Raw genomic sequence first — 13,615 nt, 5'->3', positions numbered from 1 at the left:
TCGCAATATTTATAGTGATGTCACTTAAGGATAAACAAGCTTATTAACATTTACAAGTGAAATGTGGGTTTCTATGCAAAACTGGGTGTGGATTTACCTGTGATTTTCATCATTTATATGTGTAAATGAGATTCACCCTATCCCTCTCTTTGGCCGTTTTTTTCGGCCACAAACCTGATTACACAAGTAAATATTCCAAACCTGCACACGCATTACCATTTCACGTGTAAATTGCCCCGCATGGAAACCCCATGATCAAGACTTATATTTGACAAAGATATTGTTACGTTACCATTTTTGGAATATCAATTTAGTACTGGGATTGTATTTTGATCTAAAAAAATAAATCAGATGGTGTATCACTGCAATTATATGTTCACTTATGTACCCTTGTTTGGGCCCAGTTCAGAACTGAATGTCAAGCCTCAAATTAACTACAAACATTTCCAGGTAAGGTAAACACAGTACCAGACAAGGATCACCACTCAGGATATTCATGACAGAATAACATTTGCAAAAAATTACACCTTTGGTGTAGTAAGTACTGTCCTACCCACCAAAGAGATTAAATAGTAAAATTAGTAATTGTTTGAGGATTGTGGATATCATTTTCTAGATTTACCTGTCTATTTTGTTTACCTGTTTTTATTATTTTGACGATAAAAAAAACAAACAAAAAAAATAAAAAAGCACACACTTAAAGAGCATGTTTCATGTTTAATAAAATTTAAAAGGAATTGTATGTGGGTTTGCAAGAAACTTGCCCAACAATTAAGGGGTTTTATTTATTATTAAATTTATGTGATAGTCTTCAGACTGTACATGTTAAGGTTATATTCTCAGGTTATACATATTGAAGTGCATTTGTATGTTACTCGGTACCAGTACATTGACTAATGCCTTAAAGGATTATATGGGGGCAAGCCATGTTAAGCACATCAAGCCTATTAAAAAACAAAGAATACTGAGAATCGCCACCCTAAAATTAAATTGTCTTGTGTGTGTGTGTGTTTATTACACAATATGTATAACTGAAACCTCATCCAGAAGTTAATATATACAAACATGAATTAAAACTGTACAATTTCAAATATACATATTCAACTGGTCACAGCTGGTTAAACCTGTATTGGACAGCCACAATTTATACATTAACACATCCAGTGCATGAACAGCTTCCTATCTCCAAAAACACTGAACACCTTCCCTCCGGCAGTATAATGAGCATCCAAGCCTGCGCTACCCACTAGTTAACATTTAATTCTCACCTCGGCTGACCTTTGTAAAGTGCAAAAGCTGGTCTTTGGAAAGGGTTTCTAGCCCAAGTCAATATACAGAGGAGTGAATCATAATCCCCCCCCACCATCGGTCCCTTTAATAAATGTAAAAAAAAAAAAAAAAAAGGTTTTCAGGCTAGTTTAAACTGGATTTGGGAACATTAAAGTCAGGCACAGATGTATCATCTTCATAGTCACTTTCAAATTCTGAAAGCTTATCTTCATCCTCACTGCTAATGTATTCCTCATCATCTTCATGTTCATGTTCTTCTGCATCAAGGTCTCTAAGGACTTTGAGGTTATCTGGACTCTTCCCAGTTAATCTCTATAAAGGAAAAAAACCTGTTACTCAAAGCTATTAAACTTCCAAGTTATGGATTCTTCTGGTTTTATAAATAAACCAATCTTACCTCAATCATACTGGCCATGTATTGTACATGCTCTGCAAGGTCAGCCAGTTCTTCATTTTCTTGCTTTAACTTTGAGATGTTCTCCTCTTTTAACTCAATTTTCTTATGCAGCTTTTGAAAAAACAAAAACAAAATTAGTCACACTGGTCTCAAGAGTTATAATCTCGCATACCACATTCAATGTTGCACATTCAGTCTTTTGCTGTAGCATGGATTCACCGAACCTTGCACATATGTATTCCGATCATATGCCAAGAGTTTATGAATGTTTACAATTCACAGGCAAAAAGTGTGGGAAAAGTCTCTACTTCAGACAACTAAAGATTTAACAACAAGTAATACAAAACTATTATATACCATCTCATTTTCTTGAAGAACCTTATAAAGTGCTTCCCTCCTTTCATCTGCCAGTTCTTTCCAGTAGGTAGATGGAGGAGTTTCTGTTCAAAACAGAATACAATTAAGGAAAGACTTTAAATATTACTGGCTACAGAAATTGGCATTTCCAAATTCTATTCATTTCCTGTTGCATCAAGGTCACAGCTTAAAATGCAAATACGCCACAATGACCTTATCAAGTTGTCACAATTGGAGCAGTTAAAGATGTAGCGATAGGGAAAACATGCACGTTTGACTTCAACCCCATTTATTGGAGACCACACAGTTTAAGACAGAGGGAAGGAGAACTGTTGTTTCCAAACAGTGTGCCAGTTTCAACAACTTCTTACCTTTGACCATAAGTTCATAAGTCTCTTTGGTCATTCCCTCTGGCCCATTCTCATTTTCATTGTCTTCGGTATACACAGCCACTTCAGTTTTGGCCCTCTTTGAGCTTTTTGGCTGTTCCTTGCTCCACAATTTCCTTTTTGGAAGAGACCTGACTGGCTACAAAATAAACAAAATGATGACAACTCCCAAGATTACAAATGTAATCCCTATAAAAAGGTTTAATCCCATTTTCTAAATAAATGAACAATTAAAAAGTGTTTTTTTACCTCTCTGGTCCTCCCAACAAGGTACCCAGTTATCACTGTAGGTTGAATTGCTTGTAGTGTACGCCTAGCATTTGAACCTCCATCAACTCCTACAGTGAAGATGCTCTAGGAGAAAATAAGAAAAAAAGTTTAACATTTGACCAAGGCTGGCTTTAAAATTACCAATTTACGGATGCATCGCGATTATCTAAAGTATTTCAAGCCAACCATTTCAGGGCCATGTTCCAAAGGTGTGTCAAGTCAATATTTTCCAGGGAACATGCCTTAGTATTGTTTGTGGGAATGAACACTAGTATTATCAAATTTAACTGACCTAAACATTATTTGCAAAAGCTTAACTCTATTCTTCTCACTTAATAATTAGTTACACTTCCACCATGGGATAGCAAATAAAAGTAGATAAATACAAGATGGTATTGACAGGACCGGTGTGTGTACTATTTCACTAGCGTGGGAAAGCAGCATGCTTGCCTAGTCTGACATGGAAACTGTGTTAGATTCCCATGGGTAGCTGCTTTGCCAAAGATTATTATCTTACTGCGGTGTTCTTGAACAAACGACAGCTAGCGTGGGAACAGGCTTCCCTATCATATAGACCAATTTAGTGTTACAGGTTAGTTAATATATATATATATATTTTTTTTAAAGTGTGTCAGCTACAAATACAGTAGTTATCAAAAGCACCGCATGGGGTCTGGTTAGGAGGGATTCTATTAATAAAAAAAAAGGGGGTGAAAACCGTTCTGTGACTATTATTCAAAATGACTACTAGCCTATGCAGAGGTCAAACAGCAATATCTATAAACTGACAGCAATATAAAATGATTGGTTTATTCTAACCCTTTTTTTTTTTTTTTTTTTAAATGCACAGTTTACAGTGTAAACAGCCTGAACCAAAGGAGAAGTGATAGAACATTGATAGAGCATTTGATTTAGCAAAGACTAAAGAGTAAATCTACAGAACCCCTAAAAGGGACATCGTGAACAAAAAAAAAGTACATATTAGCGCTGGGACAAATATCTGAGCGAATATATTCTTACATTTATTCAGATACAAAAATCAGATGTATGACTGAAATGACAAAAATACCTTGCAGTTATTTACCACGACAGTTTAAATAAATGGCAAATGAAAAGGAGCTCTGATGCGAGATTAATATATAATAATAATAATAATAATAATAATAATAATAATTACACAGGATGAACACAGCAGCTCTTGAGCCTCTATTTAAAAGTTTCAGACAGCAAAAGTAAAACAAACCAGAGATTATATGTGCGCACTAATAGTGATCTCTATGGAAAGCCACCTGGGACAATAAAAGCTCAGCCCACTGCTACCACCCCTGCGCTGACTCGGGAGCGGCGAAGACGAGCACATGCTGTCCTCCAAAGCGTGTGCCGTCAGCTGACCGCTGCTTTTTTTTTTTTTTTTTTTTTTTTTTTTAAACAGGCAAGCCCGCAAGCGCCCGATCAGACTAGAGGGGTCGCTGGTGCGCAGTGAGCCGAGGACACCTTGGCCGACCTAGCCCCTTTTCAGACCGAGTCCGTTTGCATTCATAATGCAGTTTGCAAGTGCACTTGACTCGTTTACATGGTGTTTGAACCGGATGTTTATCCTGCAAGGCATATAGAAAGATGGCAGCTATTGATGTATTACTCCGGTTTTTAATTTTGCGGTCCATTTATTCAGCGCGTCAGGTCCAATTTATTTTCACACGCGCAGTTTATTTTAGACGCGCTGTTTAAAAGTATATTTTTTCACAGTAAAACAGGTTTAAAAGGCACTGCATATCAACAGGACACTCAGTACTGTATCTCCAGCCCCGCCCACCCCTTGTTCGCTGTATTTTTCACATACCTCTTCATAGTCGTGCATACCGATAAATCATCTCCTGATCACTCATTTTATCACCAAACTCCTCAATAATGCGATCCAACTCATTACTTTATTATATAACATCTCAAAATGCTCTCCAAATGTCCGCGATATTCTTTGAGCGCTGGATGCAGAAGCAGCTATCTTGTTTGTTTATGGCCTTATGGCCGTGTTATCTCTGAGTATTGCCCAGACAGGCTTTTTTTTTTGGGGGGGGGGGGGGGGGGGGGGGGGGGGGGCTTCTCTCGGCTCCTATCGGTCTCACTAGGCCATTGAATGGTTTTCTCTGCTTTTTCCGGAGTAAAAAAAACTACTAGAGACCTGTTTTTCACATCATTTGGAATAGGGAAAATTGTAATGTCAGATCTGGTCCAACATAGGACCGCAAAGGGTTAATATAGCATGTTTTAGATTCTTACATAATGCTGTGGAAGAAAGCACTGGGGAAGCACTTCGCCAAGTTTAAGTTTAAGCAATTCTGCACGGTTCTCCTACTGTCGGCATTAAAACACAGTAATTTGAGAAAAGATAGAATATTTTACTATTTTGTGAGTTTTGTCGAGTTCAGCATGATTTTGGTATCTGACCAAAAATTCTACCAGAACTTCATTTTCTCGCACTGTCCATGTAGTTTAGGATTACCAGATTCACAGTGAAAAACTGGGAGTTATTTTTTTGTTTGTTTGTTTTTTTCATTAAAATTTACTGACTTTGTAGCAACTCTGAAGCTAAAAATAACAGTATATAAAACACAATAGTTTAAAAATTAAACACCGGATGAATTTATTGCAGATGATAACTCATTATTGTATTTTTATATTGTTATCTAGTCAAAACATGTTACGTGTACAAAAAGCCAGGATTTAAAAAAATAGATCAGCTGTTACCATTTAAAACATATGGTATACACATAATCTGAATGGTTAAACAAATAATCCATAAGATTGTTCATTTTATTTTTGAATGGTGTTAACACCCCAACAGCGTTACATATAGTTCACCTAACAAAGCACTATTCATCCATTATTTCTCTTTAAATGCAGTTAAGAAAATATTCCTTAATGTAAGGCCGACCGAACAAACAATAACAAGCTGAGCGTTTCGAATGTTGCACGCGATGCTGCAGATTCACTTTGTTTAAAAAGGAAAATAGTAAATGAATTACGCTGTTAATTTAAATAAACTATATTTTACAAAAAAAGAATGCACACATACAGTACTGTGCAAAAGTTTTAGGCAGGTGTGAAAAAATGCTGTAAAGTAAGAATGCTTTCAAAAATAGACATGTTAATAGTTTATATTTATCAATTAACTAAATGCAAAGTGAGTGAACAGAAGAAAAATCTAAATCAAATCCATATTTGGTGTGACCACCCTTTGCCTTCAAAACAGCATCAATTCTTCTAGGTACACTTGCACAAAGTCAGGGATTTTGTAGGCATATAGTCAGGTGTATGATTAAACAATTATACCAAACAGGTGCTAATGATCATCAATTCAATATGTAGGCTGAAACACAATCATTAACTGAAACAGAAACAGCTGTGTAGGAGGAATAAAACTGGGTGAGGAACAGCCAAACTCAGCTCACAAGGTGAGGTTGCTGAAGACAGTTTACTGTCAAAAGTCATACACCATGGCAAGACTGAGCACAGCAACAAGACACAAGGTAGTTATACTGCATCAGCAAGGTATCTCCCAGGCAGAAATTTCAAGGCAGACAGGGGTTTCCAGATGTGCTGTCCAAGCTCTTTTGAAGAAGCACAAAGAAACGGGCAACGTTGAGGACCGTAGACGCAGTGGTCAGCCAAGGAAACTTACTGCAGCAGATGAAAGACACATCATGCTTACTTCCCTTCGCAATCGGAAGATGTCCAGCAGTGCCATCAGCTCAGAATTGGCAGAAAACAGTGGGACCCTGGTACACCCATCTGCTGTCCGGAGAGGTCTGGTCAGAAGTGGCCTTCATGGAAGACTTGCGGCCAAAAAGCCATACCTCCGACGTGGAAACAAGGCCAAGCGACTCAACGATGCATGAAAACACAGGAACTGGGGTGCGGAAAAATGGCAGCAGGTGCTCTGGACTGATGAGTCAAAATTTGAAATATTTGGCTGTAGCAGAAGGCAGTTTGTTCGCCGAAGGGCTGGAGAGCGGTACACGAATAAGTGTCTGCAGGCAACAGTGAAGCATGGTGGAGGTTCCTTGCAAGTTTGGGGCTGCATTTCTGCAAATGGAGTTGGGGATTTGGTCAGAATTAATTGTCTCCTCAATGCTGAGAAGTACAGGCAGATACTTATCAATCATGCAATACCATCAGGGAGGCATCTGATTGGCCCCAAATTTATTCTGCAGCATGACAACAACCCCAAACATACAGCGAAAGTCATTAAGAACTATCTTCAGCGTAAAGAAGAACAAGGAGTCCTGGAAGTGATGGTATGGCCCCCACAGAGCCCTGATCTCAACATCATCGAGTCTGTCTGGGATTACATGAAGAGAGAGAAGCAACTGAGGCTGCCTAAATCCACAGAAGAACTGTGGTTAGTTCTCCAAGATGTTTTGGCCAACCTACCTGCCGAGTTCCTTCAAAAACTGTGTGCAAGTGTACCTAGAAGAATTGATGCTGTTTTGAAGGCAAAGGGTGGTCACACCAAATATTGATTTGATGTAGATTTCTCTTCTGTTCACTCACTTTGCATTTTGTTAATTGATAAATATAAACTATTAACATGTCTATTTTTGAAAGCATTCTTACTTTACAGCATTTTTTCACACCTGCCTAAAACTTTTGCACAGTACTGTATATGTTGGTCAAAAAGTCCAATATGTGTGGAAATTACACCACAGTCACTGCACTGGTATTGTACCTCCGCCATTTTGAAACGCCAGCTAGTCAGCTCCTCAGAATGTTAGCTAACATTACGAAGCGCTCTCGGCGTGCAGATCGTTCAATAGAAAGCGCCACCCAACGCTCTGGAGCGCTCTGCCTATTGAACTAACCCCTTTGGCAGCAGGGGATGTTGGGAAATTGAGTTCAAAATGCCCAGCCAAAAAAAATCTGCACACACACACGGATGAAGGCTATATTTGCATCCCAAGCCATTCGAGAAAAACAAAACAAAAAATGGCATAATACTGCAGTAGTGACATCAAAATGGCGTATTAGTCTAGAAGATTATACTTGACCTTTGATCCGTATTTGACTTGCACCACAACCACTTTCAATCAAAATGTTTAGTTTTAAGTCACTTGACAACACCCACAATTCATGGTTTAGGCACTTAACAAATCTGTCTTGAAGATTTACAATCATCCTCCACCAACAGGAGCACCAACCAAGCGAATGAGACAAATCTTCGAAAATTAAATAAAAAGCATACCTCATTGAAACACCTTTTCCTTAAATACGTTATTTTTTGCAGTTCAATATCTACCCAGTTTAATTCACCATTCCTGAATTATCAAAAATAATTATATTTAAAATTCTTTAAAATTGACTTCATTTACGTTATTCATTAAATTAACTTTTTAAACAAATTTGAACCTTTACACCTGTTTATTGTCTATTTATCACAGATAATATCCATGTATTATAAAAAAAATAGATGGGCTTCAGTGAGTTGAAGGAAAATAATTCCATCTCGGGTTTCCTTGACAGTTTATAAAATGTCACAAATCCGAGATGGAATTAATTTCCTGTAACTCACTGAAGCCCATCTATTCTCTCTCCTGTTTTAAAAAAAAAAAAAAAAAAGTTGAGTTGACAGATCTTTCTGATGACGAACTACTTCAAATTACACAACCGTCAAACAATTTGGTGTAAAATGAAAACCAGACACTATTTATAAAATTATTTCTGATTCTAGTTTCTGAGGGTTGTGGCTACCACTGATACTTTCAGTTTTTGGGTAGAAGATTATTAAAATTAGACTTGGAGACATTTCTAAAGAAATGAATTTGAGTACATTTTAAAACTATTTTTTTAGAAACTAGGTAACCGTAGGGAATATTTCAGAGTAAAAACATTGCCTTAATAATAATCTTTTAAAAAAAGTATAATACGGTATACTTTCGGTGGATTTGTCCTGAAGCCGAAAGTCACGTTATGTCAGTTAGACCCCAGAGCCGAAGGGTTAAAGGATTGGTTTCTAAACTACATTACCCAGAAAAACGGCAATGACACTTGTTTAATCCGTTTTGGTTTCCTATATGGCCATTGGATAAACAGAACATTTTGTTTTGTGGGCTTTTCAGTGGCCGTTGCGCTGCCAGTCACAGCTCAAAGTTGTACTGAAAATAATTAAGTCAATCTACATCTTTAAAAACCTAATGCCAACCATCCGAGATTCTGCAGCTTTTTAAAAAATAAACATACTGCTAAACCATAAATAGCTTAAAGGTTTTTGTAATTTTTATGTTAAATATTTTTCCTAGAGCAAATTTGAAACTGAGTGACAGCACTAATTTCAATACAGTCAGCACTCAGATATACAACACTCAGATACATGTCTGTTGCGTTTTACCGTCCTTGTATTAAGAAACAAATCAATTCCATTATATATGAAAGAAATTAATGCACTTGCCCATCACACGCAATTTCCGACTTCCATCACTAGTTTTCTGATACAAAGCCCATCTCTTCAATATTACAACTGGATCATCCGTCACAACCCATGCTTCCCGCCCCGCACTCTCAGTCTGTCTATCGTGCAGTTACACAGCGCTTCCTCCAATTTCACCTGACAAAAACCCAGCAACAAAGCGAACGAGACAAGCTACGGCAATGTAAAACAATTAATCATTAAACAGTTTAGATACTGCGATAGATTTTTTTATAAATCTGATGTTTAGCCGCTTTTGTGCATTTTCATTTGAAAGTGAATTGTAACGTTAAGGCCTTATCAAGCACTATATTCTGCAATTTTGAATACTGTTCATTCTTTTTTTGTTAATCATTTGCTAAATTGTACTACTTTTTACGTTTTACGCAGTTCTGTGCATGGGTGACATTTATTTAATTTGCTGTTGGGTTGTTAATGGGAAATTTTACATATTGCTACAATATGTACCAGATTTAAAATAAGGTACTGTACAGTCCACGTGTTATCTCTTTTGGAAAGTGATATTCAGAATCATATTGTTCTGAAATAAAACACTTCTGTTGAAAATATAGTACTGTACCAACAAAACCAACTACAGAACATCTAAATGGAAGCCTACTTATTTTAAAACAGTCCTTTCAGCTATGTATTTTGACATTTTATTTGTGTTCCCTGAAAAACGGACAAGGGTTGGAATGGGCCAAAATGAAATAATCAGATACGCGTCACACGCGTTTAACCGTCACTGAAGTAAAAAAAAAAAATGTTAGGGTCGGATGCGAGTGCTTACTGTTTACTTTTTTTTTTTTTTTTTAATACTTTGTAGTTAAGTCTTTGCAATGTTAAAACGTTTTGCCTATTTAGGGTTTCTTTACTTAGAAAATACTAACCAGAGCTGTAGGTATACATCAGAATAGAATACAAAGAGCTTGTGTGTGTGTGTGTGTGTGTAGATATGGTTTAAACGCCGACACCTGCATAGCAGTTAAACGTTCATAAAAATGTACCAAAAGCACATCCCTACCACACCACCCACTCAATATCGCGGGTGTCGGGGTCCAATACAAATCAGCTATATATCGAGGGCCGCGACACAGCGTTCCCAGTGACCCACCTCAGGATGTAGGCTGACACACTTTGACCCGGATTGAGCGAGACAAAAAGCATTTAGGCCTGACGAAATAACACAGCCACGCCTGCGTGAAGGTTTCACTTCCAGAAGGAACGTTTTTGTTTATTCTGTTTAGCCGTGGTTTTGTTGCTTGAGACACACCATGAGGCAGACTGCAGCAGGGATGAAGAAACATTTACTGTAATCAACATCTGTGCAGACGGTTCAATCCAGAGAAGCTTGGATGGAACCATCCGTAACAAGCTGCTTCCGGGGCATTGATACGCGCATTGTGTACTTGCGTCTGTCATCCAGGTCAACCCTGCTTTATTAAAAGCAGTGCAAAATCGCGTAGCAGATCTGCATGACACCAGGAGCATGCCAATGTGAAAGGGGTTTAACTCGCAAGAGAAGGCTATTTTATCCCATTAGTCTTCATGACATGGAGTAAACTGAGTCGTGTGTGCAGTGATTTGCGAGTTATTATTGGGACAGACACACTGATGACCGAGCTCGAGCCTGCTTTTGTTCTCAGAGAGTGGGTGCAACTCCAACACAAAATGATGGCTTGTCTACAAAAATGCTAGTATTGCAAAGACTGAAGAAGAAATTACACAAGAAAATCAAATGAGGCTACCACAATCTTGTATAAGTATTAAGCACTAACCCCGGTGAAGTTAGGTTGATATTGGCGCATTCACTGCATTCTACATTAAATAGTTCTTAGCTCTACATACATATATTGGTGTTTCACTATGTCCCTTTAGGGGTTCTGTACAAATATCCGATTAATTTGCTTACCTTTGTGCTTGAAGCAGTCGTGCCTGCATCTAGTCGGTGCTTCACATTTGTATTCATTTCTTCAATACTAAAAACAAAATGTGCTTGCAGTTATACAAGGTCTATAGAAAGTTTAACCATAAGACATGAATTACATATAACAGCATACAACCCAAATGTTTGCATACATGGCCAAATACTTAAATGTAATTAAACTGTATAAATAGATACTCAAGGGGAAAAAAGACCAAAAATTAATAGTTTAAAATGGACATGGCCATTTACTATGCATTTAAAATGAAATGACTCAATAAATTCGAATACATCCCCTACATTAAACCAAATGTAAAACAGGAAGAATGAGCGATTACACTTTCAGCAAATGCTACACTTGCCCGACTGCGTGGCAAGCTAGTTACAAGTTGTTACAAAGCGTAAGCCCGCCGAAAATAAACCGCCAAACTCACAACAAAGCAGCTCCCCATCCTACCACACGCTAGCAGTTTTTCATGTCCTCTTGATTTGTAAATACCTTTGGAAGCTAATGCCATTCATTTAGATGCTGACTTTTAGGCAACAGTCGATTGCCATTCATTTTAAAGATGGCGTTCTCAAAGCAAGTTAAAAATAAATAAATAAATAAATAAAAAATAAAATAAATAAAAATAAATAAATAAAAATACAAAAAACCGCACTTGCTTAAAAAAAAGTTTAACAAAATAAATAAAAATAAAATGTACTCGCTTCCTCAAAATGACACATTGGGGAAATGTGTACAAGAACAGAAGAAAGTTTACAAACGAGAGGAGGACATTCAGCCCATCTTGCTCGTTTGGTTGTTAGTAGTTTATTGATCCCAGAATCTCATCAAGCAGCTTCTTGAAGGATCCCAGGGTATAAGTTTCAACAACATTACCACGCGAACTACAAAAAAAGGACCATAGACTAGTATTTCACTACTAGTATAAACTGGGGTTAGAAGAGCGCCTTACGAAAAATATTTTTATAAAACTGCACGGTTCACCACATATGTATTAAATGCAGATTAGTTCAGGGAATACCAACGCGAACTTTTACAAATGCGTTTTACACAAAATGTGTTTACTACGTTTCCGGATGAAGTTAGTTTGTTACAAAAACTAAAAAGAACTACACACCATAATCAGCTTTTATACATTTTACTAATTATTTAAAACAAAGTTTGTGAAAGAATTACCCACACTTACCTTGCGTAGTACAAAAATACACGGCCAATATTAACCACACAGCCAAGCTGAATACAATACTGAATCTCTTGCTACTTGAATGCCACACTATCGCGCGCCGTGTTAAATTGTGATGACTTGTCACGTGATCACCATTTTTCAGGAGGATCCTCAGATGTTACAAAGAACAGACGTTTGCAAACTTGTACATAGAACCTGTCAAATCTTATGCAATTGGTTCCTGAGGTCCATTAGATAAGTACAAATATCGTATTTCTGAGGGATTCACTGCAGCTGCTTTATCAACGCCCGGGCAAATGGAACTATGTGAGGTACATAAGTGTGTAAAACACCACAGTACGATACTACACGTATACTATACAAAGAGGATCAATGACAAGTATTACAAAAAAAACACTGTAATACAGTATTTGGTAATTTACAAAACAGGATGTCTAAAACAGTTCTTACCGTCTATGCCAAAGTAATCCATCAAGTTGTATTAGCACAGTGCGTGTTAACCGACTTACAAAAAAAAATCGTTGGTCAGCGAATAAATATTGTTTCCACTCTTTAATGGTAGGTTAATGATATGAATCCCTTGCTTTCTTGTTTTCTTTTATTTAGCATGGTTAAACTGGGCTGTTGAAGTGACAGCATATACAAGTGCAACTGAATTCCCAGACGCAACGCCTTTTCTTTTTTTGTGTCTTACTAAGAGACGAATTTATTGTTTTAATATAATGTGCATTGATCAGTTTCCACATGTGTAAATGACACATGCATGAAAGAGGTCAATCGGTTAATAGATGATGGTATCATTACGTTATGGGATATGACAGGTTCTACTGTACTAATACCTCAGTGGTTTGGAGCATTAATGTAGGCTCTTATGTTGTTCATTTGCTAAACAGGAGGACAAAATAACTAGTTTGTATTTGGTTGCATTGGCCTCATTACAGTATAGGTTACCAAACTTACTATATGTTTGATAATATAAAAATAGCGGTATATTACTTTCATGTATAAAATATTAAATTAATCGAGACACGTCCCCAGATAAAAGTATATTACAGTTTACAGTAAAAGCGTATGGTTTTAAATATAATTTACAATAGCCAGTAGTTGTTACCTTTAATCCCTTAGAAGCTGTTTCTGTCATTAAGTACAAAAAACAAACACAAATTTGACGGATCTGGAAGATTCCATTTATAAAAACTCCTACTGCTTACTGTTGAAAGGAGCGATCATGATTTAGTGACGTGGAGGGAAGCATATTTCAAGAGGCAAATGATTTGCAGTAGACTCTACCTTTGGGAGGATCTATAGACAAGATACCCAACTGTACCTTTTCTT

General features: G+C 37.1%; 1 protein-coding gene across 2 annotated transcripts; it reads right to left on the bottom strand.

Moving 5' to 3' along the window:
- Positions 1–697: 697 nt before the first annotated feature.
- LOC117394858 (geminin-like) lies at positions 698–13,511 on the bottom strand. Of its 2 annotated transcripts, none has more exons than XM_059013460.1 (7): positions 13,392–13,511; positions 11,076–11,142; positions 2,683–2,787; positions 2,416–2,572; positions 2,045–2,127; positions 1,688–1,798; positions 698–1,602 (listed from the first exon to the last, which is right to left on the bottom strand). In XM_059013460.1, the coding sequence occupies exons 2-7, from the start codon at positions 11,130–11,132 to the stop codon at positions 1,414–1,416; spliced, it is 702 nt and encodes a 233-aa protein (XP_058869443.1). In that variant the 5' UTR covers positions 11,133–11,142; positions 13,392–13,511; the 3' UTR covers positions 698–1,413. The 2 variants fall into 2 exon arrangements, with proteins under 2 accessions (XP_058869443.1, XP_058869438.1); XM_059013455.1 differs by lacking the exon at positions 13,392–13,511 and adding an exon at positions 12,281–12,399.
- Between the last annotated feature and the right edge of the window lie 104 nt (positions 13,512–13,615).

This window comes from Acipenser ruthenus, chromosome 3, assembly GCF_902713425.1.
Source record: "Acipenser ruthenus chromosome 3, fAciRut3.2 maternal haplotype, whole genome shotgun sequence".
Lineage (NCBI taxonomy): Eukaryota > Metazoa > Chordata > Actinopteri > Acipenseriformes > Acipenseridae > Acipenser > Acipenser ruthenus.
The sequence above is the reverse complement of the archived record's forward strand: the minus strand, read 5'-3'. Positions and strand labels throughout refer to the sequence as shown.

Excerpts from the sequence above, each read along its gene's own strand:
- LOC117394858 (XM_059013460.1), bottom strand. The coding sequence starts at position 11,132 with ATGAATACAAATGTGAAGCACCGACTAGATGCAGGCACGACTGCTTCA. Across the intron at positions 2,573-2,682 it reads TTGTTGGGAGGACCAGAGAG|CCAGTCAGGTCTCTTCCAAA; the intron begins GTAAAAAAACAC and ends TTTATTTTGTAG. Across the intron at positions 1,799-2,044 it reads TTCTTCAAGAAAATGAGATG|CTGCATAAGAAAATTGAGTT; the intron begins GTATATAATAGT and ends TTTTTTCAAAAG.